This window comes from Artemia sp. Qi Xiang Cuo, chromosome 9 (assembly GCF_049724085.1).
Source record: "Artemia sp. Qi Xiang Cuo chromosome 9, ASM4972408v1, whole genome shotgun sequence".
Taxonomy (NCBI): domain Eukaryota; kingdom Metazoa; phylum Arthropoda; class Branchiopoda; order Anostraca; family Artemiidae; genus Artemia; species Artemia sp. Qi Xiang Cuo.
Window position 1 is genome coordinate 35,934,726 of NC_142802.1, and position 27,682 is coordinate 35,962,407.

Consider the following 27,682-nt stretch of genomic DNA (forward strand, 5'->3'; position numbering starts at 1 on the left):
ATGGATAGAGCTCTGTGTAGACTTAAGAAGGAAAAGAGAGGGCCTTTTAGAATTACACTCCTATCCACCAAATAAAAAAAATAACAATAATTCCGTAGTTTAAGGAGATAGAGATACATTTATTAATCAAAAACAGCATATAAATGGTGCCTCCTTGGAAAGGTAATGAAGGTTGAAAGGGCATGCTGAACTAATGCCCCCTCGTTGGTGCTCAGCCTGATTGTTGGTGAAAGTTGGTGCCCCCCCCCCCCCCCCCCCAAAGTAAGTTTGACGGCACTAAGGTCCAAACCTGTAGTTTCGACACCCTTCCTGCTTACCTTCCCCAGATTTCTCCAAGTACCCATTTAGAGCTGGGTTGACTCTGGCTGAGATTACAGAGTTAAGCCGCTGACCCCCGTCCCAAACCAAATAACCGACCATGCCAGGAAGTAAACCCATGTCCCTCGGACAAAGGATTCCCAACCCAGCGCGCCAACCACTTAAATAGGACAGCACTAGAAAAGTTGGTGCCCTCTCGGATTGAACTAATTTCTTTAAGAATTCTAGTCCTTTTTTGTGTGTAAAGGATCCAAGAAATGGGTTCCGTTGGGTACCTTTTGGCTCTGTTGTACATGGCGATATAAATGTAAAGCTAAATCTTAAATGTGAAGACTGCATTTCATTTTCATCCAGACATAAATTGAAAGGTTAAGACAAATTGTAATTTAGATCACAGAGGTGTGCAGATATGGAGTAATATCGGAAATTAGAGACATTTCAAGCCCCTGTAGCCTAATAAGTAATTTTGGAGTATCTGTGCAATTTGTTTTTAAAAGGGACCCGCCCATAAATGCATTTTGTCTTATCACACTTTAATGTTGCCTTAACTGCTACACCTACAACCGAAACCATCACTTTGAAGCATATATTTAATTTCTGCCCATGATGTGAATAAACATCTTTAAACTTACTATAACATGAGAATCTATCTAGTTTCTGTCAAGCACAAATTAACATTTTGATGGATTAATGCGAATCGGAATATCTAACGGTCTAAATTTCGTTTTGTCATTTTTGGCAAAAATTTTAAACCAATGCCAGAACTGCGGGTATTTGTAGTAGAGTTTTAAATAGATCAAAGGAAAAAAGAAATATATTTACATTAAAAAACGTCGACTTGTATTTAGTAAACTTGTTGGACAATTCAAGTCAAATTTTCAAACAGTTCGTGGTAACGAACTGTAACTGTAAGGTGTAACACGGCTCAATACTAACCGAAACCCTAAAAAACAGAGTTTTGATAGCAATAAATACACCAAAAGAATTGATTTTTTATGCTGATTCAAGATACATAAAGTTCACTAAGTTTAATGTCACCTATCAAACGTTACGGACCTGAGAAAATTTGCCCATTTTTTGAAAAATGGCAAAACGTCAACCGATCTTAAGGGAATAGATTAAATAAAAAAAACAAGTTTTTGTAAATGAAAGTAAGAAGTGACATTAGAAATTAAAACGAACAGAAATTATTCCATATATGAAAGGGGCTGTCCCCTCCTCAATGCCTCGCTCTTTCCGCTAAACTTTTTATTGTTTTAAAAAGTAGAGTTGCGAGAAAGAGTCAATCTTTTGCGTAAAGAGCGGGGCGTCGAGGAGGGGACAGCCCATTTCATATACGGACTTTATTTCTGTTCCTTTTAAGTTTTAATGTCGCTCCTTACTTTAATATTAAAAAACTTTTTTTTAATTCCTGAACGTTTTTGAATTAACACAGGTTTTGAAGATTGCTCACCGTACATGAATAATTAAGCCAAAATTTTCATATTAGTTTTACCTTTTTTAGCTAATAATAACCTTATAGTAACCTAAGTTTGATTTTTGTCCCAGTTATTTAAGAATGACTCCTGAATCACAAAGGCTGTTTAATTAGAATAATAACCTCTTTTAAAAGTTCAAAAACAGCTTTAGCGTAAGAGCGAGCTATTGAGGAGAGGCAACATCCCTCATATACGTAGTATTTTCTGTTCGTTTTCAGTTTTAATGCTGCTTCTTACTTTCAGTTGAAAAAACTCGCTTTTTTATTTAATTTCTGACCGTCTTTTAAATAATGCTGGGGAATCCGGCACCCCCTTCATGGAAAATTCCCTTCCCCCATGAAAAATTCAAAGATCCTCCCACATAACTTTCTCCTCCCGACCCCCTCCCTACCGGAATAAATACCCCCCCCCCCCCGACAAAGCTGTACATTTCCCAATAACAAATACTATATGTAAACAATGGGCAACGTTCACAACTAGCAGCGCTTCCCTGAGGACTGTGGGGGATTATGTAATCCTCAAAGACATAGTTATTAGATTTTTCGACTATGCTGAACAAAATGGCTAACTCAAAATTTCGATCGGATGACTTTGGGAAAAAATGAGCGGAGGAGAGGGGCCTAGTTGCCCTCTTATTTTTGGGCACTTAAAAAGGGCAATAAAACTTTTTATTTCCGTTCAAATGAGCCCTCTCGCGATATTCTAGGACCACTGGGTCGATACGATCACCCCCGTGGAAGGAAAAAAAAATAGACACGCATACATGATCTTTCTTCTGGCAAAAAATTCAAAATTCCACCATTCTGCAAATAAGAGCTTGAAACCTCTACAGTAGAGTTTTCTGATACGCTGAATCTGATGGCGTCATTTTGATTAAGACTCTATGACTTTTAGTGGGTTTTTCTCCCTTTTTTGAAAATAAGACAAATATTATCAGCCTCGTAACTTTTGATAGGTAAGAATCAACCTGAAAATTCTTTTCTTTTGATGTATCTATTGGTATCAAAATTCCGTTTTTTAGAATTTCGGTTACTATTGAGGCTGATCGCTCCTTTCTTACAGTTCGTTACCATTAACTGTTTGATCAGACTATCAGGTTCAGCATATCAGAGAATCCTACTGTAGAGGTTCCAGGCTGCCATATGCAAAAACGATGAATTTTGCATTTTTTTTGCGAGAAGAAAGATCGCGGATGCGTGTTTATTTGTTTGTTTGTCTATGTTTTTTCCCCAGGGGTGATTGTTTCGAACGAGTTATTCTACAGAAACGGGAGAAGGCTTATTTGATTGGAAATCGAAAGTTCTAGTGTCATTTATAAGTAATCAAAAAGATTGAAGGGCAGCTAGCCACCCTCCCACGTACCTTTTTTCCCGAAGTCGTCTGATCAAAATATGAGATGACCATTTTGTTCAGCATAGTTGAAAGGTTCAATATCTATGCCATTGGGTATAACATGACCTTCCACAGGCCACGGGGAAAAGGCTGTAAATTAAAAAACTTACTACCCATTGTTTAGGTGTGGTATTTGTTATTGGGAAGTATACAGACATTTGTTGGGGGGTGGCATGTTCTGCTTGGAAGGATTTACTGCTGTGAAAAAATTTTCTGTTGTGAGGGAAGTTTTCAGGATCGAGCTTTTCAGGGGAATTTGCCAGAAACCCTTAACGAAATTCTTTTTGTTTCTCTTACTTTGTCTTTACCGACTAAATCACCATGCAGACCGGGAGAAATTTTCCGCGGGTTTGGGAGTGTCTGGTGGGGTGTTCCATGATGCGGGGGGGATTTTCTAGGGGAGCGATCTTCCACTGGGGTTTGGGGATTCCCGGGAAAAATTTTTGAAGGGAGATTTCCGATATGATTTAAAATATGTTCACAAATTAAAGTCTTTTCAAATTACCTTTGTCGATAAGTGGTTCGGAAATTAGAGTCTTTTCAAATTACCTTTATCAATAAGTGGTGGTGTCTTGTGAATTTTTGGTTAAGTTGTGCTGATTTTTGGTAGATTAATTTGCATTTTGTGTATTTTCGGTAGGTTAAAATATTTAGGGTGAGTTTCCCGATCATGAATATTTCTTTTTTAGAGTTGCCCTCTTGTGGTTTAGCTAGAATTATTAATTCTCATTAACATTAAAACAAAAAACGGCTGTTTCAGAAATGGTGGTATGTAAAAAATAGCCATTGGTAAGTTTCTTAAAAGGAAAAAAGTATAGACTTACATTCTCTCACGGCAAATGTGTGTGATTAGCAAGCTATATTAAAGATACAAGATGCAATCGAGAAAACAAGTATGTTCTAAGGTTATAGTACGTAGCTGAGAATATCTTTTCACTCTTGCACGATCATCCTCAATTATTTATTTTCAAGTAAACTGTAGGCCTATAGTAGCTTCCTTTTATTCATGTTACTTACTTTATGAACCTCCATAGGCATGGATAGTTTGGATTCCTGATATTTTTTTTTAGTTCACTTCTTGTATTTATGAGGCTTTTCTCCCCTATGGGTTCGTATATTGGTGGATAAATTACGACGATGGGAAAACTTTTTAGTGCGCATCATGCAGTACGATTTTTTCCAATGTGAACTCTCATATACGCGGATAAATTATAACCCTGATAAGTGTGTTTAGTTCACACTTTGCAATTATAAGTTCTACAACATGGTGAACAATATTCTAAATAATCTTCTTTGCTTTATATTGGTTTGAGAGCGTAGACACAAAAAAATATTACTTGGCACTTTCCATGGTTTATCAGGCGGCTAGGATTGACAATCAGAAAGAAGTGAACATAATATTTATCTTCCAATTCAACAATGAGTAAAAAATTCATAACATTTAATATATAGGATATTCGTTGCGTGCATACTGAATAATTCTTTTCATTTTCATCAAAATGAAGTACACTTATTCCATCTCCTGGATTCTCCTTTTTTCACTATTTAATGTATTTTACCCGAATGGTTTACTTTCCGTCAAAACACTCGAATCAAACACAAGGAAATCTTCCTCAGTCCTTTCTTCCTACTGTATTTAAAGCTAATACATTGTCCTTACTTGCACTTACACCCAAAACTTCATGTCCAGCGGCTAACACTGTCCTCTTGAAGCATTCATCTCTCTGGTCGAACCTTAGGTCTAAAATATCTTTCTTGCTCCGTAATGCAGCAGGAGTTTTAGGACCTCTTCGTCCGCTAAATTGTGGATTGTGGATGGTTTTCTCCTTCTCCAGCTTTATTATAAACAATATCTTTTACGCCCTCAGTTTTTATTATCTTCGTTAGGGGTTCTTCTACTTTAGTGAAAATGTCATCATGCGCATCATTTTGAAAATCATCAACAAGGGAGTTTTCATTCTATGTAGCTTTGTGAGAATTTAATGATTTGTAAAAATGCATATATTTATAGCTCGCTGGGAAATTTAAAACTGAAGTTAACTTTGGTCTTCTCAAAGCCTTGTACCTCAGGGATTGAAGGAGAGGCGAACTTTGAGGAATTTTACGGTGATTCATAGTGGAGCATGTGCGTCTCTGTTATAGTTCTCGGGATGATGACTTATAATTAATATTTAAAAGAAGATGAATAAACATAGTTATAAATTAAGAGTGAGAGGGACACATATGAGTGATTTAGGGCCTTTAGAGCACAAAATATCATTAATTTAAGGAATAGAGCCAAAAGAAAAAATTTGAAGGGTTATGATGAAGAAATCTAAAATTTAACAGTCTTTGAAGTGAAACTTGGAAGATAGATTAGCCTCGGAAGAAAGTATAAAATAATTGAGAGGTGATTAGATCGTAGCAGGGGTTTGCCGTCCTACTCGAGTGCTTAGCACCCCAGACTTGAAATCCTGAGGTCAGGGGTTCCAGACCTGGTGTCGCTGGTTATTTGGTTTGGAACGAGAGTCAATGGCGTGACTCTGCAAGCTCAGCCAGAGTCGTCCCAGCTCTAAATGGGTATTTGGAGAAATCTGGGGGGGGTAGCGTTTTCACTGCACATATGAGTTGGTTTTAGCAAACTTGCATGGCAACCAATAGCTTTGGTGCAGGTCTCTTAAGAACCAGACACAGGCGATCGGCTTGAAAGTGACAGGATCCTAACTTTATTATAAACTGATGTTTTATGTAGCTGTTGTATGAAGTAATGAATACTTGTAGCATTTTGCTGTGTGAACTGATACTTTATCTAGCACCTAGTAATATCTGTAATATCTTATATAGGAACTCATTGTGCCCTATAGCCGAAGTATCAGGAACTGATAGGGTTTATAGTATCTTGTAGGTGACGATATATTCTAATTGGTGTGACCATCATCTTATCACGCTTTTCTACTTATAAGGTATGTCATTTTCAAAACGAGAAAAAAAGTGTGTTTTGATCCTAGGTGGAGAATCAAACAGTTCTGTAAGCAAACTGTAAGCAAGCACGGATTCAAGGGGGCCGATCACCCCCCCCCCCCCAAACGAATTTTTGAAGAATACGTTCTAAATTATAGCCTACTATTGAGTGCTATATTCGAGAAATAAGGATTGAAAAATCGATCGTTTTCTGAAAGAAAGATAATGAAGCATATCAACACAATGAAATTGTTTAAAGACAGTATGTGTTATAAACACAAGACTGAAACGTTTCTCTGCCATTAGAGAGAGCCCAAAGGAGTGCAGACCAAAGACAAGAAGGCTGGACGGTGACAGGGTTTGTGGCCTGTTAAAAGCATACAAAGGTTGGTATCACTTATCACTGCTCCCTGGAGACAGATACACAGATGAAGTGTACGTAATACAGACGTCTAAATGAAATAACTTTATTTCCATCACTGAATTTACAAATTTTTCAAGACTCCTTCACCAACGCTATAAATGCTTACTTCCTTGCTAGCAGCAACACAACAGCATATGAAATACCCTGACAATGATACCAATTCATCTGCCAACAATCTAATGTCTGCCTCATTTGGTGGCACTGAAATAGCTTACAGTTGTGATAAAGATACCGGCTTGTCAACGATTATAAGGGTCAAGGTTGTATCTTTCTTTATGCCGAATGGTTTTGAATCCTACTGTAAAGAGATTTAAGAAGCATGTGTTACCTCATACTAATTGGGAGTCAGAAATCTTGCTTCCCCATTTTTTTTAGTCAAGTCTATGTCAATAGTTAAGTGAGTATATTTCAAATCTCCCTTGACATGAGACCTGGTTATACTTATTTTTCCTCACACGTGGAACCCGTTGCTGGGAACCATAAGGCCAACTATCCTTTCTGGCGTACCTCAACGAGGTCCTTTGCGCGGTAATATTCATTGGAAGATGCATTTCCTGCTGCTAGGGCCAGGTATACCAGCACCATTTATCAACCCCTTTACCCATGTGTCCTTTTTTCCTTGACTTCATACTCTGATCCTGATTGAGTTCTCTTCTAATCTCATAGAGAAAAATTTTGGACGAAAAATTAAACTGGCTCAAGAGTTAGTTGTCCAGTGCATCAATAATGCACTGTTTATCTTCTGCCAATCTTTTGCCGCGTCTGCTTTTCACCTTGATTGGGACAAGTTTTTCAGCCTTAGCAAAGCTTGTATCTTTTTTCCCAGCCGACTGACTTTGCTTTTTCGCATTCCTTGTATTTTTTCTTCGCTTTTCAGTACCTTTGCCAACAGTACCAGCAAAAACATTAGAAATAATCCCCTCGTCCTCAAACGTTGTCATTTAAACAATGGGTGCGTTCTCGGACATTGTATTTTGAGACGATTTTTCTATATCTTTTTGTCCCATTTCTAGAGGAGTCTTTCACGTTGGTGTCCAGACACTTAGATTATCCATTCGTCTTATATTGCAAACTTGCCCTACCGTGATGGTATCAAAGAGCAATGAAAAATATTACAACTCACCAAATGTGACAGCCAACAAGTGCGTAACTTTCCCTTTGACTGAGGTCGCCTCTGATTTGCCAACAGGAATCAATGTTTAGTGGCAATATCGACCTCGACGAAGTTTCCCATTGCCTGGTGCAAGAGGCAGCATGGTCCAGTTAATCTTAAACGGTCCTATTAAAACTCTTGGTTTTATTTTCCCCTTACGTCGAGTTGTGTCGATAGTAAACTTGGCCTTTATTCACTTATTTTAAATAAAATTGTAAATGGAGGAGTGATGTTCCACTTTTCCCTTCTGACACTGTCACCCCTCCAAAATTAAGGCTCTGGATCCGTGCTTAACTGTAAGCAAGGAGTGAACGGCCCAATAATAATCGAAATTCTAAAAAATGGAATTTCCATAACAATAGATACATCAATAGAATTCACTTTTTTGCTGATTCCCAATATAGGAGATGTGGCTAAGAAATAATCGGACTGATACTTCCAAAAAGATGGCGAATTTGCCAAAAGAGAAGGACCACAAAACGTGTAGCCTGAAGCCTCCTCTTTCGAATGTTTTACCTCCCGTGTCTGTAAGAAAATTATTCTTGCCGTGGCCTTCGTTTGTATAAGAGCTGGTGATTTTGTTTTTGCCGGGAAAATGATATATATTTATAAATAAATTTGCCCGATTTTCGAAACAGGGTAGAAATACCCCCTAAAAGTAATAAAATCTTATGCGTGTTTCTCGGAGAGATGCCTGTTTCTCTCTGAGAAACACGCATCCATGGTCTTTCTTATGGCAAAATATACAAATTCCACATTTTGCAGATGTGAGCTTGAAACATCTACAGTATTCTCTGATACGCTGAATCTGAAGGTGTGATTTTCATTGAGATTCTATTGCTTTTAGGGGATGTTTCTCCCCTATTTCAAAAATTGGGCAAATTTAATTTATCATTTTTCCGGCAAAACAAAATTACCAGTTCTTATACAAACGAAGGCCACGGCCCGAATAATTTGTTTACAAAACGAGAGGTGCAACATTCTAAAGAGGAGACTTCAGGTTACATTTTTTGTGATCGTTTTATTTTGGTGAATTCGTTTTTTTTTTTTTTTTTTTTTTTTGAAGCCCCAGTCCTGTAATATTGTAGCCATACCTTGTATAAAATCCATTATGTTTTAATGTTACCCATCAAAAGCTACGAGTCTGAGAAAATTTGCCTGATTTTTTAAAAAGCAAAGAAATACCCCCAAAAATTCAAGCAATCTTAAAGAAAATATCACTGTCAGATTCAGCGCATCAGGGAAGCTTACTGTAGAGGTTTCAAGCTCCTTTTGACAACAACAGGGTTTTTTTTTTTTTTTTTTTTTTTTTTTTTTTTTTTTTTTTTTAAATCACGGTTGCGTGTTCATTTGTTTGTTTTTTTTTTCTGTTTTTCATACATAAGATCGTACCGGACTGAGGGTTCTAGAAGATCGGGAGAGGGCTCTTTCGAACGGAAGTTAAGAGTTCTAGTGCCACTTTTAAGTTACCAAATAGATTGGAAGGCAACTACCCCCTCCAACGCCTTTTTTTCCCCAAAAAGCATCCGATCAAAATTTTGAAATAGCCATTTAAGTCAGTATAGTTGAAAGGCCCAATTACAATGCCTTTTGGGATGGCACGACCCTCTAGAGTCCCTGGGGAAAAGGCTGTAAGTTATGAAATTTGCCCTGTATTCACGTATAGCCAAATATTTCTTATTCAGAATCATACGGTAACTTTTTGGGGGTGAGACTTTTCGGTGGAATTTTGCATGGGTAATTTTCCAGGCGATACTTCACTGGGGGGGGGGGGTTATTTCTTTACATGATTTTAAAAACGGTCAGAAATTAGATTTAAAATAAAACTAGTTTTTTTTAGCTTAAAGTTGAGGAGCAACATTAAAAATTAAACAGAACAGAAATTATTCCATACATGAGGGGGACTACCCCTTCCTCATTCCTTGCTCTTTACGCTAATATTTGACTTTTTGTCACAGTTCAAAGAAAGAATGCTCAGACGCAAGGGCATTTGAATTTAAATGAGAAGTATTATTAAAGCACTTTACGCCAAGAACGAGGATTGAGAACAGGGCAGCCCCCTCGTATACGGAATATTTTTTTACTTAATTTGTAACTATAGTTATGACGAGAGTAGAACAAATATAACCTCTGGCACATATCCTTCAAGAGTTGAATGATATTCTCTGAAATCACTTCAGAATGTTCAGATAGGTTTCGCTTGTCGGATGTATCATGTTGTTTCTAAATACCGGTGTTCTGTGTGTTAATCATCTTGAGAAACTCGGGAAATGTTAACTAATATTTTTTCTGATCACTCTTTTCTTCACGGTTTGTTGGGAACCAGGTACTGTGTATGGAATAGATAGAACATTGGTTATACAATCCGGCACTATATACGGTCCGCCATCTACATACGTATCGTCTACACAGTGAAGCGTTAAAAATAAAAATGATACAGATATTATTCAGATCTTTCAGTGATACTATCTTTTGCGCTCCAGAATTCTAAAACATCCAATGGCAGACTTTGGTATGGTATTGGTGAAAAGATTGTGTTCTCGCTTTCAATTAAACCGGAAGACAGAACCATGCAACTTTTTGAAGATTTTTTGCGCCTTAATAAGGGTTTTATTGAGTCAAAAAATAAATTCTTAGTTTGAATTAATTAGCAAAGATTTGAAGAATTGAAGAAAGATTTCAAAATTCTATTAATGCTGCTGTTGATAATGAATGTCTCCTTTTGTATCCTTGCCCAATTAAGACATTCACCTTATGAGAAAAAGTCCCTGTTCAAAAATTAAAAATGTTTTAAAAATTCTCTATATTCCTTCAAGCATGTTTGAAGAAGTCAGATTGGATCGTTCCTAATGTCATGTATCTACTATGTTACCTATGTCTTATCAATCTGGGAAGTTTCAATCTTTTGGGATGTTAGAAAAGAAAAGGACTTTGAAAAGTAAGAAAGCCTTTCACAGTCTTTGAATTTTCTAAAAGCCATCCTTAAATTTTCTCATCTACAGAAAAATACTATTTAATACAAAATATTATCAGACGCAAATTAATTAAAACTCGTGGGATATTTTTTCCTAAAAATTAAATCCTTTATTTACAATATTTTCCCCATAGAAAATAGAGAAAAGAGTCCTGATTAAACGAAAGTAGTTAGCCACCATAAAATTTAGGTCAGGGCAAATAGCACTGTACTTTCAGTTTAATATGGTTTAACCGGGAAGGAGCTTCATTGAGGAGGGGGGGGGAGAGAGGTTTTGGTTTGGGACTACTTTAGGTACTAAATCAACAGTACGTTTTTCGAACCATTCTCATAAACCGATAATAGAATTTCATGAAGTAAAAGTAAAACTTCGGTAAAATTCTGTGGGGCTCTGGGCTCTGTGGACAAAGGTCCACTGGCTGTGTCCTTTGTACTTGGTACAGAACTCCGTAACAACCCTTTGAATATTCAAGTAGCCCATTTTTCACTCCATTGGGAATCGGAATTTTTTGAAGGGGAACTTCTTACTTTGGAAAAGTCCTTTAGTCAGAAAATTTATTCTGCCTGACTTTATGCCCTTAATGATCACAACTTGAGGAATTTTGCTTAATATATGAACCGAAATTTTTGCGCATTCCAAAACTATGCACAGTTCTGCTTGTGCAGTTGGCTAAAATAGCAGATATTTTTTAAATATAGTTTTTGAGTAAGCTATTGTTTTAATTAGATTAGGAGGGTTTTCTTTCAATCTGCAATTTTGCTGAGTGTTCACTTAATTGTGTCAGAGAGAAGACGTTACTCCTAATGATGAGAGTCAAACGTGCAGAAGTTTTACAATAAATTTTAACAGTAGTTGTAGGCTACTATAGTGCTTTGAATGGATGGGTACGAGGAATAGTATTCAAATAAATAAATGGATTGAAAATCTGCATAACCTTTGAGGTTCTAAAGACTGAAGGAATCCTGACCCCATTATATTACAACCTTGCGTATAGACAAGTATTAACAAAACCATCCCTCTCGACATGCCCTGAAAGCTTCAACATAATTAGCCGTTAATTCCCTTAGCCTATGCTGTGATATCGCTGATACGCCCTTTTGACAACCTGGGTGCACATAGTGTGTTTTGATATAATTCGAGATTACCCTCAACATTCCCTAAAACTATCACCGTTATATCCTTATTTTTGAAATTCAGGATCAAACATGCCCCCCTTTCCAAACAATAAAATTTATATGTAAAAAAGGGCAAGTCGTATAACTTAAAGTTCTTGCCACAAGGGCTGTGGGGGCAAGGTTATACACGGATGCCTACTTATTAGGCCTTTCTACCATTTGAAACATAACAGCTATCTTAAAATTTTGATCGGATATCTTCCGGAGGAGAGTAGTTAGAAGCGGCATGGATGGGGGCTCAGTTGCTTTTCATTCAGTTTTAACTCTTAAAAAGAGCACTAGAACTATTAATTTCCAATCGAATGAGCCCCCTACAAAGTTTCTACAGCAACTGCTTGTATACGAAGTGCCTTGGTGAAGAAAAAGAAATAACTAATGCGTAAAGCCCACTTTGCTCTTTACTTAGGCAGCGCAATTGCTCTGTGAGTGGTAACTAAAAGATGTATTAAAAGTTACTTCTTTGGACTTTGTTCAGTTTGTTACTAAACATTTGATTGGTCACCCATTCTACCAATATTAGAAGATAGAAACTGTCATATCCTTAGTATTGTCTTTGATGTAGGTCTTGGATAGAAAATAAAAAAATAAGGCTTAAGAGCAGTTTTTTACAGAATGGAGTACCGAGTCTTTCAATTAAAAAATGCTGGTTCATGTTTCATTCTTTTCTCATAAATTTCATATTGACTCTGCTATTTTATTTAATTCAGCTACCTTATTGTGTGCTACGGTAATTTCCAATGACACACACGAGGGGCTAATAACTGACCGTCGCAGGTGTCCCTTACTTCGTGCCTCCGGCTGTGCCTCCGTCCCACCTGAAACAGCGTGTTCTTGGAAGCGAAGGAACACAGTTTTATCTTTGGCTTATGGAAAGCGTACGGCACGTTTTTTACGACGGCAAACTTTCTCCTCTTGAGAGGCTATCTTTACTTGGTCGTGTTGTTTACTGCGTTCGACATTGGAGATCCTGGGTCCTAAAAAGTGGACATTATGCTTTGAACGAGAATTTTATTACCACAAACCTTTACCATTGTTTAGAGATAAATATGCATTCCCTAGTGCTTCTCATTCGTCGATTCAAATGGATTGGGCTCGAACGTCTTTTTAAACTCTCCGACATGAATAGCCAACCGTGTGAAGATTTTTTTAGGAAGATGCGGTCTCAAACCAGCACTTACAGTACTGTAATAAACTTTCGTTCCTCCAACTTTTACATCGAATTCGTCGATATGAAAGTATAACGGATTTTGAAGCTCAATATTCTAATGAACAGTTGTCCTTGCCCAAGGCCAAGCGAGTTAGATCCATTGGTGTTGTGTCTGTCAGTTCCGATTTTTCTTTGCCCGGGGACGATGAAATCAAGCTCGAGCTAGGGCGAGCTCGTATTGAAAGCCAGCGAATAATGAAAGCCTTGATACCCGAAGACGGACTTTCTGCTTTCGGTCACCAAGTACCGAATGTTCGTCTTTCTGTACTTCACGACAGTGACTCAGACGATGACTCAGAGGAAAATACTCTGTCCGATAAGCAGGAAAAGGCTTCCGCGACTGACACTGAATCGGGCTCGGAAAGTGACGGCATCTTTGAAGATTTGCCAGTGATTGCTTACTGTGTGAAACACCACGTTGAGAAAAATTGGGTTAATGAGCCTGTGACGAACATGAAGAATTCTAGGTTTTGTCTTGTCAAGACTTATGACGGCTCCATAACATCAATAAAAAAATCCACGCTGTTGTGGCTTTTGAAGGAAAGCTCTGAGAAGCTGAGTAGTGACCGATTAAAACGGGTGATGGTCCAGGGCCGACGAGTAGGACTACGTGAGTCGCCGCAAACCAATGCAGAGTTCGGTGTGGAGTCGGAATTGTGTATCGATGAATGATCCGTATAAAGACCGATGGACAGGGGGAAAAGAGTACTAGTTGGGCGGGTCATACAGTTTGGCTACTTGTCTGGGCGAAGATGCTACTCTTCTGACACGAAGAATATGGCGATGCCGGTCCCGGACGACATAAGAATTCTGTTCACGGCTGAATGCTGATCTCACATTAACTGCCGCATTGGTAGACCAGGGTTACTGTGACTCCAGCCTGTATATCATGCATTCAGCAGAACCCATTTCTATGGAAATCGGCACCAACATTGTCTTTGGCTTTGACTCAGACGTCTTCACAAAGCTGAATTCATTTATCCAGAAGAAAGGGTTCCACTTTTTTGATGTCTCGTCAGCATCGCAATCATCATGTTAAAAATGGCACCTAAACCCAAAACTGACCTCAAGACCATAACCACCACCATCGCCATGTTCTGTGTGTCAACAGAAGCAATTTTGTTTAACATTTTTCAGAGGTAGTTTTTATTTTTTTTTCCTCCCCTCCTCCTCTCCACTCGGTGATATTTTAATACAAAAACATATAAATCTTACAACTTTATACATTATCATATCACCTAAACTTCAAAAAAAAAATTATTATATACCAGTCAATGTATTAGTGGACATGAAGGCACACTACCATTTAACTTTTTTATTGCCAAATATCTATCGCTCCCCCCGTTCCAGGGTGTCCTTCCCCCTCTAGGAGACGCTTTTCCGGTGGCATTTTTACTTCAATTTCTTAAAATTCATATCCTTCAATTTTCACTAATACAAATTCGAATTTTAAATGTGGTCTTCCAAAAGGCTTACTCTTAAAACTTTAAAAATGTTTAACACAAAAAAAACTATTTGCTCTCCCGTAGACTGGGCGTCCTCCGTCCACAAGAAACCCATTCTTGCGGTGGCACTTCTTTCCTTCTTTTTTTTTTATTTTTTTCAGCCCTTTTTACGAACAACCTTAATCAACAAAAAAAACAAAATACAACCAACCCATCAACAAAAAAACAAAAATAACCTTAATACTGACGTGCATGAGGGCACAGCACTGAACAGAATCTTGAACCATGTCTCCTACGGACGAGGAGGCCACCCACGGCGGGGCTGGTCCTTCCAGCTCAAGTGCGTGTGCTCCTCGTCCCCCATTCGCTTGAGTTCTTGATATAATTTTATGAGTCTCGAATGCATTCCGAGATCTAGGGCAGCGGAAGCGATGAATACCATCGGAAAACTTGTTATGCTCAGTAGAAGACTTAGTAGTAAAAGACTTAGTGTTTATACTTGTGCTAACCGAGCTTAGTTTGATTTACTGAAGCTCATTTGTCCAGTTTCTTAGGGTTGTCATTTGAGCTGTGATTACCGAAATGATTACTGAACCGTACCAATAAATATCTGAGAAACTAGTTATTTTTTTAGTTGGTTGCTTTAATTAGCGCTTTTTACTAATAACTCGGTAGTAACAGTTTTTCTGACTGTTGCTTTACAGTTTTCTCTTCAAATACGCAAAGGCCTAGGTTTAATACCAAGAAAGCTGGATTCTAAGTACATTAGGGAAAAAGGGATCTGTGTTTCTTACGGATTCTTTCGTGTCAAAGCAGCAGATTCCTTTTTTTTAGTACAATTAAGAATCCGAGATCCAAGGGTGCGTCTTGGCACAGCCACTATACAGAAAAGCAGGTATGATAAAAGGGAAAGGGACGTGTGAAGAGGTGATAAAAGGCAACTTTTACCGCTGGGCAAGCCATATTGAATAGGGCTGCGAAGCGTGACGTCAATTCTTGGGCGGGAAATTCAAATATCGATGAAACATGGATGCGTAGACACGTTTTCTCGGAAATTTGGCGAATTGTTTTGGCCTAAAATATCTGTCGTAGATCCTCCTAATCCACCAGAACATTTTCACATCGAAATAATACGAGAAATATTGACAACCAGTTGTTAGTTAAAACTAGAAACCACGTTTCACGGTACTTTGAATTTCGCACCTTGCTTTTTACGTCATCACCGCGCAGCCCTATGTTGTATAACTTAAAAACCGTGTTCCGAGATTCTTTTTTGAAATTTCAGCTTTTTTTTTTTAAAGAAAAATCGGAATTTTATTTGAGCTGGTGGCAACGCTGCATGTGTAATAGGAAAAAGTGACACCATCAGTGCCATCGTAGGGTTACATAGTTTTTGCATGGATATCAACAACTTGCAGTCCTCCGTTCTTCTTCTTTAGGCACATATCAGTTGTTTTCAGTCTTGGGGGTTCTTTTCCTTGCCAAATAAACTCGTAAATGATTTTTTCTAAGTTTTAAAAGATCGCTTTTGAAGGTGCTGAAATATTTGACAGATACCGAATAGCAGGCAAGCTGTATATATTTACATATTGCGCCCTTTGGAATATGCCTCCGGCGTGCCTCCGTGCCTCCAGGTGTCCCTCAAAATGCTCAGTTGTTAACCCCTCGGACACACATGCAAAAAGATGGTATGATTATTTTATAAATGCTAATTTTCGTTTCAATTTTGTTTTTACTTTTTATTTCAGTTTCAATAATCTGCAATGACCTTGCATAATTTTCAAATAGATTATAAATTGCTCTAGAATCTTATGGTACAAAAAGTCTTTATAAAGTATTGAATTGATTCATTAAAAGTACCTTGTTCACGAAATTTCAGTTTTTTATTGCTAATCAAAGATGCTGACAGGGTTTCACTTTGCTGTAGTATTTTACTGGTTTTCTACCAATTATATAAAGTACACTTCATTTTTAATCCTTTAAAGTTGAAAAAAAATTTGAAACGATTTTGTTTGGTTTCGTGGAATCAGCAAAACACTAGTCTACCGCTAATCTTGATAATTATATGAATTTTTAAGTAGTGAAACTCTTAAAGGAGTTCAAAGATGGTATTCAGGGGCTGTTTCCTTTGATTGTTCCGCGTACAATATTAGTCCTTCAATGAAGGAACTTATCCAAAGGGACCTTAGGGCAAAATTACCCCCCCAAAATCCTAAATGTTCAGAATTTCTGGGCACTTCTCATTCCAATTATTAACTGAAATCAAATTAAAAGAAATGAAGTACTGCTATTCATCCGAAAAATGTATGCGTACGTGCCTGAATTAGGTTAACGCACACTGAGAATTTTTCTGGACGACGATTTCTATGAGAAGCTGAATCATAGTGATGTGTGTAAGACATGTAGGCTTAGGAAATGCCAGAGTCTTGCAACAAATCTTAGTAAAACACGGAGTTTATTAAGGCCCATTCACAACAAGATTTCACTGATATCGAGATTTAGCTTGCGCTAATTTAAGACAATCTGAATTTTTTTTAAATCAGAAATTTCTGTGATAAATTGGTTTGCCTCAAATTACAGCTAATTAAATCTTGGTCTTAGTAAAATCTCATTGTGCCATTAACGACTGATCGGTGGATTTAGCTTTTGATCAGTATTCCTGTCTAAAACTCCTCCAGTAAAGGTGATCAGTGTGAATGATCGTGTGAGAGCTATTCTCGTCACCTTGACTCCGAAAATCTTATCACAAACCTTCTCCGAATGAGGAAGAGATTCCTGGCAAAAACTGACATACGGTAGCTTCAGAGCGATACTCATTGACTCACAAAGTTTTTCAGAATTCTGATTAACATTTATAGAGCAATTTTGTGTGTCGCTCTCTATCCCTTACAGCACAATTTTGCTCCCTAGCAAAAGCAAGGCAAGTATAATGAATCATAGGCTTATGTACCAGGTACATTGACAACTATCATTGAGGAATACTTTCGTTGCGCTTAGACATCTCACGTATCACGGAGTAATACTTTTGTAAAGACATCTGACCATAGTCTACGGCACTATTTAAGAGCTGAATTAAATTAAAAGATTGCTTATAAACGTATTTCTTTGCGTTTCGTTAATTTTATATTGGTACTTACGTGTTAATGCGTCCTGGGTGCCCTACTTTTCATAATTTTCTGTTTTCATTTCCATAGTTTTGTAAATAAAGTAATATATTTTCATCATATTTTTGTATATTTCATTATGATTAACCAAATTTCACTTCTTGAGTGTGGTCACGAATGGAGTGAACGCTCGTTTCTTCTTATTGAAAGAAACATAGTACAAATTCAGATAAGTGCAAAAGCAATTCTAACAATTAAATAAACAAGAAAAATAGAATTTTCTGAGCATTTGATCGTCTTGCTCTTTTATGTTTTGACGAGAAGGATCCTCAATTTATTAAATTGTTATTCTTTTTATTCAAATTTTTAATATACGCAAGGGTGGTCTTCTGGGATGTATTTAGTAAACCATGTTTTAATGAGGGTGGTATGCTCTTACGGGCTAAAGATGCTAAAATGTTCGTAAGAAATTATGGTTCTGATGTGGCAATTTTCTTTTCTTATATGGGTTTATACTGTGTCGACACTATTATTAGCTGAGGCGTTGGCAACGCTAATTCGAGACTCAAAAATGCTGGTTCCTTTTTTATTTTGATTTTCAGTTTTTGCCTCTTTCGTTACGTGCAGAATGGATGTAATACCCTTAGTTATTTTTCTATTGTACTATTTTGGAAATGATACAAATTTGATTGGCTTTTTTGTGATAATAATATCGATTTCTCTGCTTGGACTTTTGAAGCTGATAAAGCTCTACAGAAGGTGCTTATAATTTAGTTGTCATATGTAAAGGGAGTCTAAGATTCTTCTTTGAATTGGTCATATCAAAGAATTAATTATGATAATTCATTTTTACCCTTTTGTTCTGATCAATTTCGAAAAACTCCCCAAAGATATGTAAATCTTAGATTGTCATCCTCATTTGAAGAATTCTGGTTTTCTCCTAGTCTTATGTGAACGACTTAGTAAAGATTCGCAAGGGATATATTCCCTATGTGACGTAAGAGCGTGACCAAATCCCTGCTAACCCTGCTAACCAACCCTAGTAACCAAGCATCATAACACCTGATAACCTGGTAACAGCCCTGGTAACCAAGCCTGCTAACCAACCTTTTCGCTTTATACTTGCTGATCCGGCTTGAACCACTTCATTCATACAGGGTACTCTCTGAATGCACATCGTCACATATATATATTACTATTATGTAAACTTATAAATTTTTTTGTCGATGTCCTGACGGATTTTCATTTTAGATGTTATGACGTTCAGTGCTTGTGACGGTTATTCGAAATGGTAGCACCCCCTGCTCTACTAGATATTCCTAATCTGATCAAAAACACCCTCCGGTTTTGTCAATGCTGACGCTTTGTCTCCTCTGCAGTCTCCATTCTTTGTCAAGACGGTGACAAGATAAAGCGGACTCTCCAGTTTTTTAATTTGTTTACGTTACAATTCCTTCACCTGCTTTCATAACATCCTGGGTAACTTTTGCTACCCTAAATTTTTATAGTACATTTATCGTAAGACAGCTTTGTGCCGGGCAGTGGCAGATCCAGAAGGGGCCTTTCCTCCCCAGTTTTAGTGTCGTTTAGTGCTGTACAGTTTTATCTTGACTTCATAGTATCTTTCGACCGCTAAGAGGGGGATGTGCCTCCCACTGGTTTGGACGCAGTTTAATTTTGTTGTTTACTTACAGTTTTTACCTCCATTTACACGAATCCGTCGACAATGGAAATAGTCAAAATTCTTGCTTAGTACCCCCTCCCTTCCTAAACTTCTGGATCTGCCATTGTTACCTATTATTTTAAAAACACCATGAATGGCGCTACGCTCCTCTATAAGTGTAAAACTAAAATCATGATGTTTGCATACTTTCAGGTGTAATCCTTCTTTAATTTAATCCTTATTACTTTTTATGTTAATCCTTCTGTTATAATCCCACATCGTGAGACCTCTTTTGTGCTTTACTAAAAAAAAGTTTAAAAGGACAGTGCGAATAATTCAGGTGAGGTCACAGTCTCGTTTTGGACGAGTTTATTGTCGAACCAATGAATAAACTCGTATCTGATCTTAATGATATTTACGTACAACCGTCAGTAACTTTTAATGTTTGGCTGGAATTCCATACAGAAGATGGTCTCGTTGTCCATCCGTTGATTTTTTGTTGGATATATGTTCATTCGGAAACTTAACATTGCAATGTTTTCTCTAGTTGTATTTAGCTTAAGTAGTGTGCACATACGTTTTTAACTATACTTCTATCCCTAGACACGTGCCAGGTTTTGCGTCTATGTTAAAGAGGATCCAACTCAAATCCTAGAACTCCGTCCCGCAGCCTAGAGTCAGACATCCATATTTAGGCATGAAATTGTAGCTGGACTCTTTGAACACCTCTTTTGAAAATTGTGTTATTTTTTAATAAGTTCCAAATGGTAAGAGTGTTTTTTTTATCCTCGTCAACTATTCCCCCGAACTTTTGGCCTGGATCTAACCAGGGGCGGATCTAGAACAAAATCTTGGGGGAGGCCCAATGTGACAAGGGTTCAAATGAGCAAAATCTTGGGGAGGTGCCAATAATTGACCAAATTGACAAATTTATTCTAAAAAAAGAGTAAAAAAAGAAAACAGTGGGATAAGAGGGCGCCAAAAAAAAATCTTGGGGATCCGGGATTCCCAAGGCCTCCTCTGGATCAGCCAGTAGATCTAACCCATAGAAAATATTGTTTCATAAAAAATTATTTTATAAGCTAGTGTTTTTTTCTAGTGTTCTGTCAGCTGCGGAGAGGGTATTCGAGTTAGAACAGTTGCATGCAGAGATGATCGTGGTCTACCTAGTTTGCTTTGTGAGAAAAATTCCATGCCACCTTCTTCTGAAATTTGTAACACGGGTTTGGTTTGTCCGACCTTATTTCCAGAAGGAGAAAGCTCAAGGCCCCCGAAGACAAGAGCAACAGAAGGAAAAACTCCCTCGAGCAATCGTAAGAAGTTCTTTGATTCAAGTGAGTTGTTATTTTCGTTTGTCTAATAAGATCGTGCTTACTAGCTTTATCAATGAAACGTTATTGGACATAATCGTGCAAAAAGACAATTTTTTTATTATTATTACTATTCAATAAAGGCGTTCACAATGCTTTTTGTAAATCCATTGTTTCCTAGAAAAGCGGTGCCGTTATCTAACGACAGTAAGGTAACGTTGAGTGACGTCACCAAAACGTCATCTATACAGACCGTCGAAATAGGTTTCCTAGAGAATGTCGTGTATCACCGTAATGTCAAATAGCAGTACTGTCATTTGGAGGACGGCCGTCATAGCGGTGATAAACAGTTGTGGTACGCTTTTTGAGTGTAGCTCTGGTCATTTGTTTAAAATGATTAGTGAAAACGTGACTTGGAAAAGCGATTGTCAAAATGACGTTCGTCAAAAATGACGAAGGATTAAATGATTTTTTCAAAAATCTCGAAGCGTTATGCAATATTAAATCAAATGAGTGTAGACAAACTCAGTTGAAGTCAAGTTTGTGGGACAATATCAGGATAACACTTCAAAAAATTGATGTGGTATCCTGACATCCTCAGTGTCACAACTCTTGACCGCTAGATAGCGGTACCACTTTTCTAGGAAACCATACCTTAATTTACCAAAGCTTTGAATCCAATCCCTCACTGTTTGACAAACATTTAACTCCAAATTTCTCTGTGTGTTCATTGTGAAATACATTTTTACTGTGATTTTTCATATCTCCTACGCTTTTCGTCTTTTGACTCCATAATTTGTCAAGGAGTGATTCCCTTCCCAAAAAGAATATTCCTCGGAGTAAGATTAGGGGAAAACTGGCTACTCAATTGGACTTTTCAGTCAGTCCATCTGATTTATGAGTGTCGCTCGGAAGTTTTTAGGGGGAGGAGGGCAAGTGCTACGGTACTTATCGTTTATTTAATAAACACTCGAGAATTTCAATCGCGAATAATGCGAACATGACGCAAGAAACTAGTCAAGCAACTTATTTATGCCGGAGAATTAGCTATGGCTGGGTTACAAAATAAATTGTAGTTATATTCTATTTAAGTATTTAGTTGGTATTTTGGTTAGGTTAGGTTAGAATAGAATAGGTATGTTTAGGTTACGTATATAATATACGCTATGCTTTACCCCCACCCCATCCCTAATACGCAAATATATAGCCCAAATTTGTGTCTAAACTATTATATTTTTGTCATAATTTCGTTTTATTTCAGTAGTATTAACCAAACTTCACTTTTCGTTGTTTATTATATACCGATAAGTACCAGTGCTGCCAGCAGTATTGCTTTTACCAGGGTTAAAATCGGTGCGTTTCTAATTTTTCGTACCACCGTCATCCCCGCGGCCATCCCCCTTGGTGGCTTCTGCTATTAGATTTTCTCTAACTTTGTTCAATATCATCCCACCAGATTGCAGCCAACTTTCTGTTCCGTCCTCCAATAACTGAACCCTTGTATAACCGAAACCCCCGTGTAACTGTACCCCCTTTAACTGAACTCTCATGCAACTCAACCCTCCATGCAACCCATCTCCCTCAAAACACTTTTCAGTCATTTCTCGTTAAATTGACAATACGCTCCAAAACATCACTTGTGTATTATACAGTACATCTCTCAAACCCCTTAAAGCTCCCTTAAAATCATTCTAATTATAACATCCCATTCCTCATACTTTAATTACCTATTACGCTTTCTTAACCATCGGAAGTTTAACCAACGTAAATTAAGTTATAGACAATACTGGTTTTTAGAAAAACTGGAATAAAGAAAAACCACACGGAATCCGGCAACTGAGTCTCTCAATCCCCCGTAAAGCTCTTTTAAAACTGTGACAAGCTAAACCACGACAAAGCACTACTCTCGTGGAATTCAATCCTCATTTAACTCAACCCTCGTGCAACTGAACCCCCTTGTAACTGAACTCCTGTATAACCGAAACCCCCGTGTAACTGTACTCCCTTTAAGCGAAGTCTCATGCAACTCAATCCTCCATGCAACTCATCCCCCTCAAAACACTTTTCGGTCATTTCTCGTTAAATTGACAATACGCTCCAAAACATCACTTGTGTATTATACAGTACATCTCTCAAACCCCTTAAAGCTCTTTTAAAAGATACAAAAACTACTTATTTAACACAAAAATTTCGTTTTTAATGACCATCAAGTAAAGGAAAATCACACGGAATTAGGCAACTGAGTCTCTCAAACCCCTTAAAGCTCTTTTAAAAGATACAAAAACTACTTATTTTAACACAAAATACAAGCAAGCAAATAACATGGGAATTCCTATACACGCAAGCAAATAGCTGAGTTATTTTTATGTCACAATTTTTCAACTTAAAATCATTCTAATTATAGGATCCCATTCCTCATACTTTAATTACCTGTTACGCTTTCTTAACCATCAGAAGTATAACCAACGTAAATTAAGTTATAGACAATACTGGTTTTTAGAAAAACTGGAATAAAGAAAAACCACACGGAATCCGGCAACTGATTCTCTCAATCCCCGTAAAGCTCTTTTAAAACTGTGACAAGCTAAACCCCGACAAAGCACTACTCTCGTGGAACTCAATCCCCATTTAACTCTACCCCCGTGCAACTGAACCCCCCCTGTAACTGAACCCCTGTATAACCGAAACCCTGTACAACTGTACCCCCTTTAACTGAACTCTCATGCAACTCAACCCTCCATGCAACCCATCTCCCTCAAAACACTTTTCAGTCATTTCTCGTTAAATTGACAATACGCTCCAAAACATCACTTGTGTATTATACAGTACATCTCTCAAACCCCTTAAAGCTCTTTTAAAAGATACAAAAACTACTGATTTAACACAAAAATTTCGTTTTTAATGACTATCAAGTAAAGAAAAATCACACGGAATTAGGCAACTGAGTCTCTCAAACCCCATTAAAGCTCTTTTAAAAGATACAAAAAATTTCGTTTTTAATGACTATCAAGTAAAGAAAAATCACACGGAATTAGGCAAATGAGTCTCTCAAACCCCTTAAAGCTCTTTTAAAAGATACAAAAAATTTCGTTTTTAATGACCATCAAGAAAAGAAAAATCACACGGAATTAGGCAACTGAGTCTCTCAAACCCCTTAAAGCTCTTTTAAAAGATACAAAAACTACTTATTTTAACACAAAATACAAGCAAGCAAATAACATGGGAATTCCTATACACGCAAGCAAATAACTGAGTTATTTTTACGTCACAATTTTTTCAACTTAAAATCATTCTAATTATAGCATCCCATTCCTCATACTTTAATTACCTGTTACGCTTTCTTAACCATCGGAAGTTTAACCAACGTAAATTAAGTTATAGACAATACTGGTTTTTAGAAAAACTGGAATAAAGAAAAACCACATGGAATCCGGCAACTGAGTCTCTCAATCCCCGTAAAGCTCTTTTAAAACTGTGACAAGCTAAACCACGACAAAGCACTACTCTCGTGGAACTCAATCCCCATTTAACTCAACCCCCCGTGCAACTGAACCCCCCATGTAACTGACCCCCTGTATAACCGAAACCCTGTACAACTGAATCTCCGTGCGACTCGACCCCATTTAACTAATCCCCGTGTAACTGAATCCGCATGTAACTGAACCCTCGTGCAACTCAACTCCCTCAAAACACTTTTCAGCCATTTCTTGTTATTTTTTTTTTATTTCTAAACTATTTAAAATTGACAACACTGTGCAAACCAAAACACTTTTCAGTCATTTCTTGTTAAAATTATCCAATCGCTAATTACCCCTTTTTTTTCTCCACCTTCAAATGTTCCTTTAGTCATTGCTCAGTTAACACTAAGATGTAAATTGAATAATCCTCTCGCAATAACAAACCAAACCAGATTATACCCACTTAACCAGATCAAAAATGGCGGTCCAATTCCTTTAATTCAAATCCTAATCACCAATCAAGTTATACTCGTTCCTCTTGGCAAAGGTGTAATGACCTGTAGAATAGGACTACCAGAAAAACCTGTTTGGTACGGGGGCCTTGTAGAAGTATAAGGTAACATACTACTAATGTTAACATATAGTATTGGTTATTTGGAAGTATACAGACGTTTTCAGGGGAGATTTTTCCTGGTAGTGGGGGGGTCAGCGGTTATATGAGAGGATCTTTCCATGAAGGAAGTTTTCATGGGGGAAGGGACATTGCTATGAAGGGGACGCCGGACTTTATTTAAAAAAAGATCATAAATTTAATATAAAAAAACAAGTATTTCAACTGCAACAGCAGCAACATCGAAACTTTAATCGAACAGAAAATATTACATATATAATTGGGTTCACCCCGTAGTCAATGCCTCGCTCTTTAAGCCAAAGATTTTTTAGTACTTTCATAAGAGCTATTTATTCTAATTAACGGCCTTTGTGATTAAGCAGTCATTTATGAAGAATTGGGACAAAATTTGAACATTCACTTAAAGAGCAAGGTATTGACTAGGGGGCTAACCCCCTAATAAACGTATTAAAAATACATGAATATAGAAGTTTGTTACGTAAGTTAATTCGTAAGTTACGTATATTTATTACTAATAAAAACGTTCGTAAATAAAATTAAACAAGTTTCGAGAAAGCCATTTAACTAAATAAAAGTAAATTAATATGAAAATTTTGTATAATTATTCATGTACGGTGAGCCAAGATCAAAACATGCATTTATTCAAAAACGTTCAAAAATTAATTAAGAAAAACAAGTTTTTTAAACTGAAAGTAAGGAGCAACATTAAAACTTAAAACGAACAGAAATTATTCTGTATATGAAAGAGACTGTCCCCTCCTCAACGCCTCGCTCTTTACGCTAAAGTTTGACTCTGTCTCACAACTTTATTTTTTAAAATAATAAAAAACTTTAGCGTAAAGAGCGACGCGTTTAGGAGGGGACAGTCTCTTTCATATACAGAATAATTTCTGTTCGTTTTAAGTTTTAATGTCGCTCCTTACTTTCAGTTTAAAAAACTTGTTTTTTTATTTAATTACCTAAAGAGATAGCAGGATAAATTTAGAGAAATCTAGTTCCGAAATCTAGAATAATACAGCACAAACACAATAGTAACATCTCACACCATAGTAATGATAGAATCGATGTACAAACCTGTTCCACTTATTATGAAACCCTCTTCCCGGTGCGTGAGGAAAAAAGCTGTTGTATATACTAAACAATTCTTCTGTTTGAACCTTCCAAATCACCCTCAATGTCGGGATAATCAGCCGCCACCAACAATAACGTTGACGGCTATCTTAAACCAATCCCAATCCCTATGGCGGCTATCTAAACTAAAAACAAGGAATAAATTCCTTTATCTTGATTCTACTCGCTGGAAAAAAAAACATCTTGAAAATATTCCTACTAGCGGTTTCTCCTTTTTATTTTTGCCTTTTTATAGGACTGTATGTAAGCAATAGAGAGAACAAGGAAATTAAATGGAAACACAAGTTGTTTTTTCTTTTCGGATTGTTGCTCTCTTAACTTTCAACTTAGTCCACAAAAAATCGAAAAATACAGGTCAGCAACTTTTTGTTAGAAAATCCGTGAGCTAAAACAAATTAAGGCAATTCTTGTCTTTCCCAAAGAATGAGTGTTTCTTTGCCCTGAGGTACTATCCTAGACTACCTTAGAAAGTTTTTTCTATAGCATACGATGGCAAGGAAAAATGTTTGATTCTAGATCCATTTGAGAAGTGGATCTAGAATCAAGTATCGATGGTTTTACAACATTTGTTCGCATACTGGTGAAAAAAAGAGTATATAGACCATGTTTTCTAGTATGTTCCAAACATCTGTAATCGCACAGTCAGCGGTTAGTAATAGCTATTACTAGCCGCTGACTGCTCTACTTTGCGTATCACTATGTGTTTACCATCCTTGGATTCCAGATTTGCTAAAATGTAAATAGATCAGTAATTGCAATACTCAACACAACAGCTTGGGCTAAATGCAGTCAATTAAAAATTTCGTTTTAAAATAGGAAAGTTTGCCTTCATTAGGCCATAAAGGGCAATGGATATGCACCAGTCACATATCTGACTGGTGGGCTCGTTTTGGCTTCTATAGGAACCTTTTTATTATTATTTTTCTCTTTTAAGGAAGTCGTGTAATTATATTTTCGGTGGGACCTGTTCTACGAAAAAAATTACTCTGGCATCACTGTTTCGTATTAAATATCACTGGTTTCGAAAACCCCTGAGACTTTTTAAGTTTTTTTTTTAATTAAAGAAAAAACAAGCCTTAAAACTTAAATCAAATATGTGTTATCGTACATGTAAGGTGGGATGCCATTCCTTCAACCCCTTGCTCTTGGCGCTAAATGTAAGTTATGCTACCCTCATAGTATTTTAGAGTTTAGTAAATATAGCACGTTTTTAATTACACATGTTATATTTACCGATGTCCTTTTAAAACATTTCCACTTTTTTTGGGGGTGTGTGAAATTGAAACATAAAAAGAGCAAAAGTCGTGACCTCTAAGCCTATGCATTTAGTGTAAACAGACTGAAAGTTGATATTTCCATATATTTGCAGGATTATGAAAATCTAGGACTTTACTGAAAACACAAAACCCACTGACAAAATTAAAAAAAACCTACCTTTCGAGTCCTATTTGCTATTGAACCCCAAAAGTAATTGAGTAGCATGTAGAAGATAAAAGAACTAATCTATAAGGCTCTCAACGATTTTTCACTATGTACTGTATCGATAAATATTAGTATACTATTCAAATTCTCTTAAAAGTTCATGAGAAAAAAAAAATTAAAAAGAGATTGTATTTCAATTAGATTCATTGACATATTGTATTAGATCAGTTGATAAAGAAACAATTTTTTTTTATCAGCCCTGATATCGATAGCTAATATCAACAGTTTTAACGGTAGAAATAGATCTTGGCATTATTAAAAATCGCAAATAATAGCCATTATACAAACCCTAGAAACCTAGTTAAGCTACATCTCTGTTGCACAATTAATCTCAAGGCATGACTCGAATTTTATGTAATTTATAGGCCTATCAATTCAAAGACAGCTTTCATTCAG

At 36.9% G+C, this 27,682-nt stretch overlaps 1 protein-coding gene across 4 annotated transcripts in view; it reads left to right on the forward strand.

The window, feature by feature from the left end:
- Positions 1-27,682, forward strand: part of LOC148948608 (protein madd-4-like) — a 511,292-nt gene that overhangs the window by 240,763 nt on the left and 242,847 nt on the right. For all 4 annotated transcript variants that reach the window (XM_089094504.1, XM_089094505.1, XM_089094503.1 and 1 more), the window contains one exon: positions 20,374-20,608. In XM_089094504.1, the coding sequence (XP_088950630.1) occupies positions 20,374-20,608 (235 nt within the window). The remainder of the gene's footprint in view (positions 1-20,373; positions 20,609-27,682) is intronic.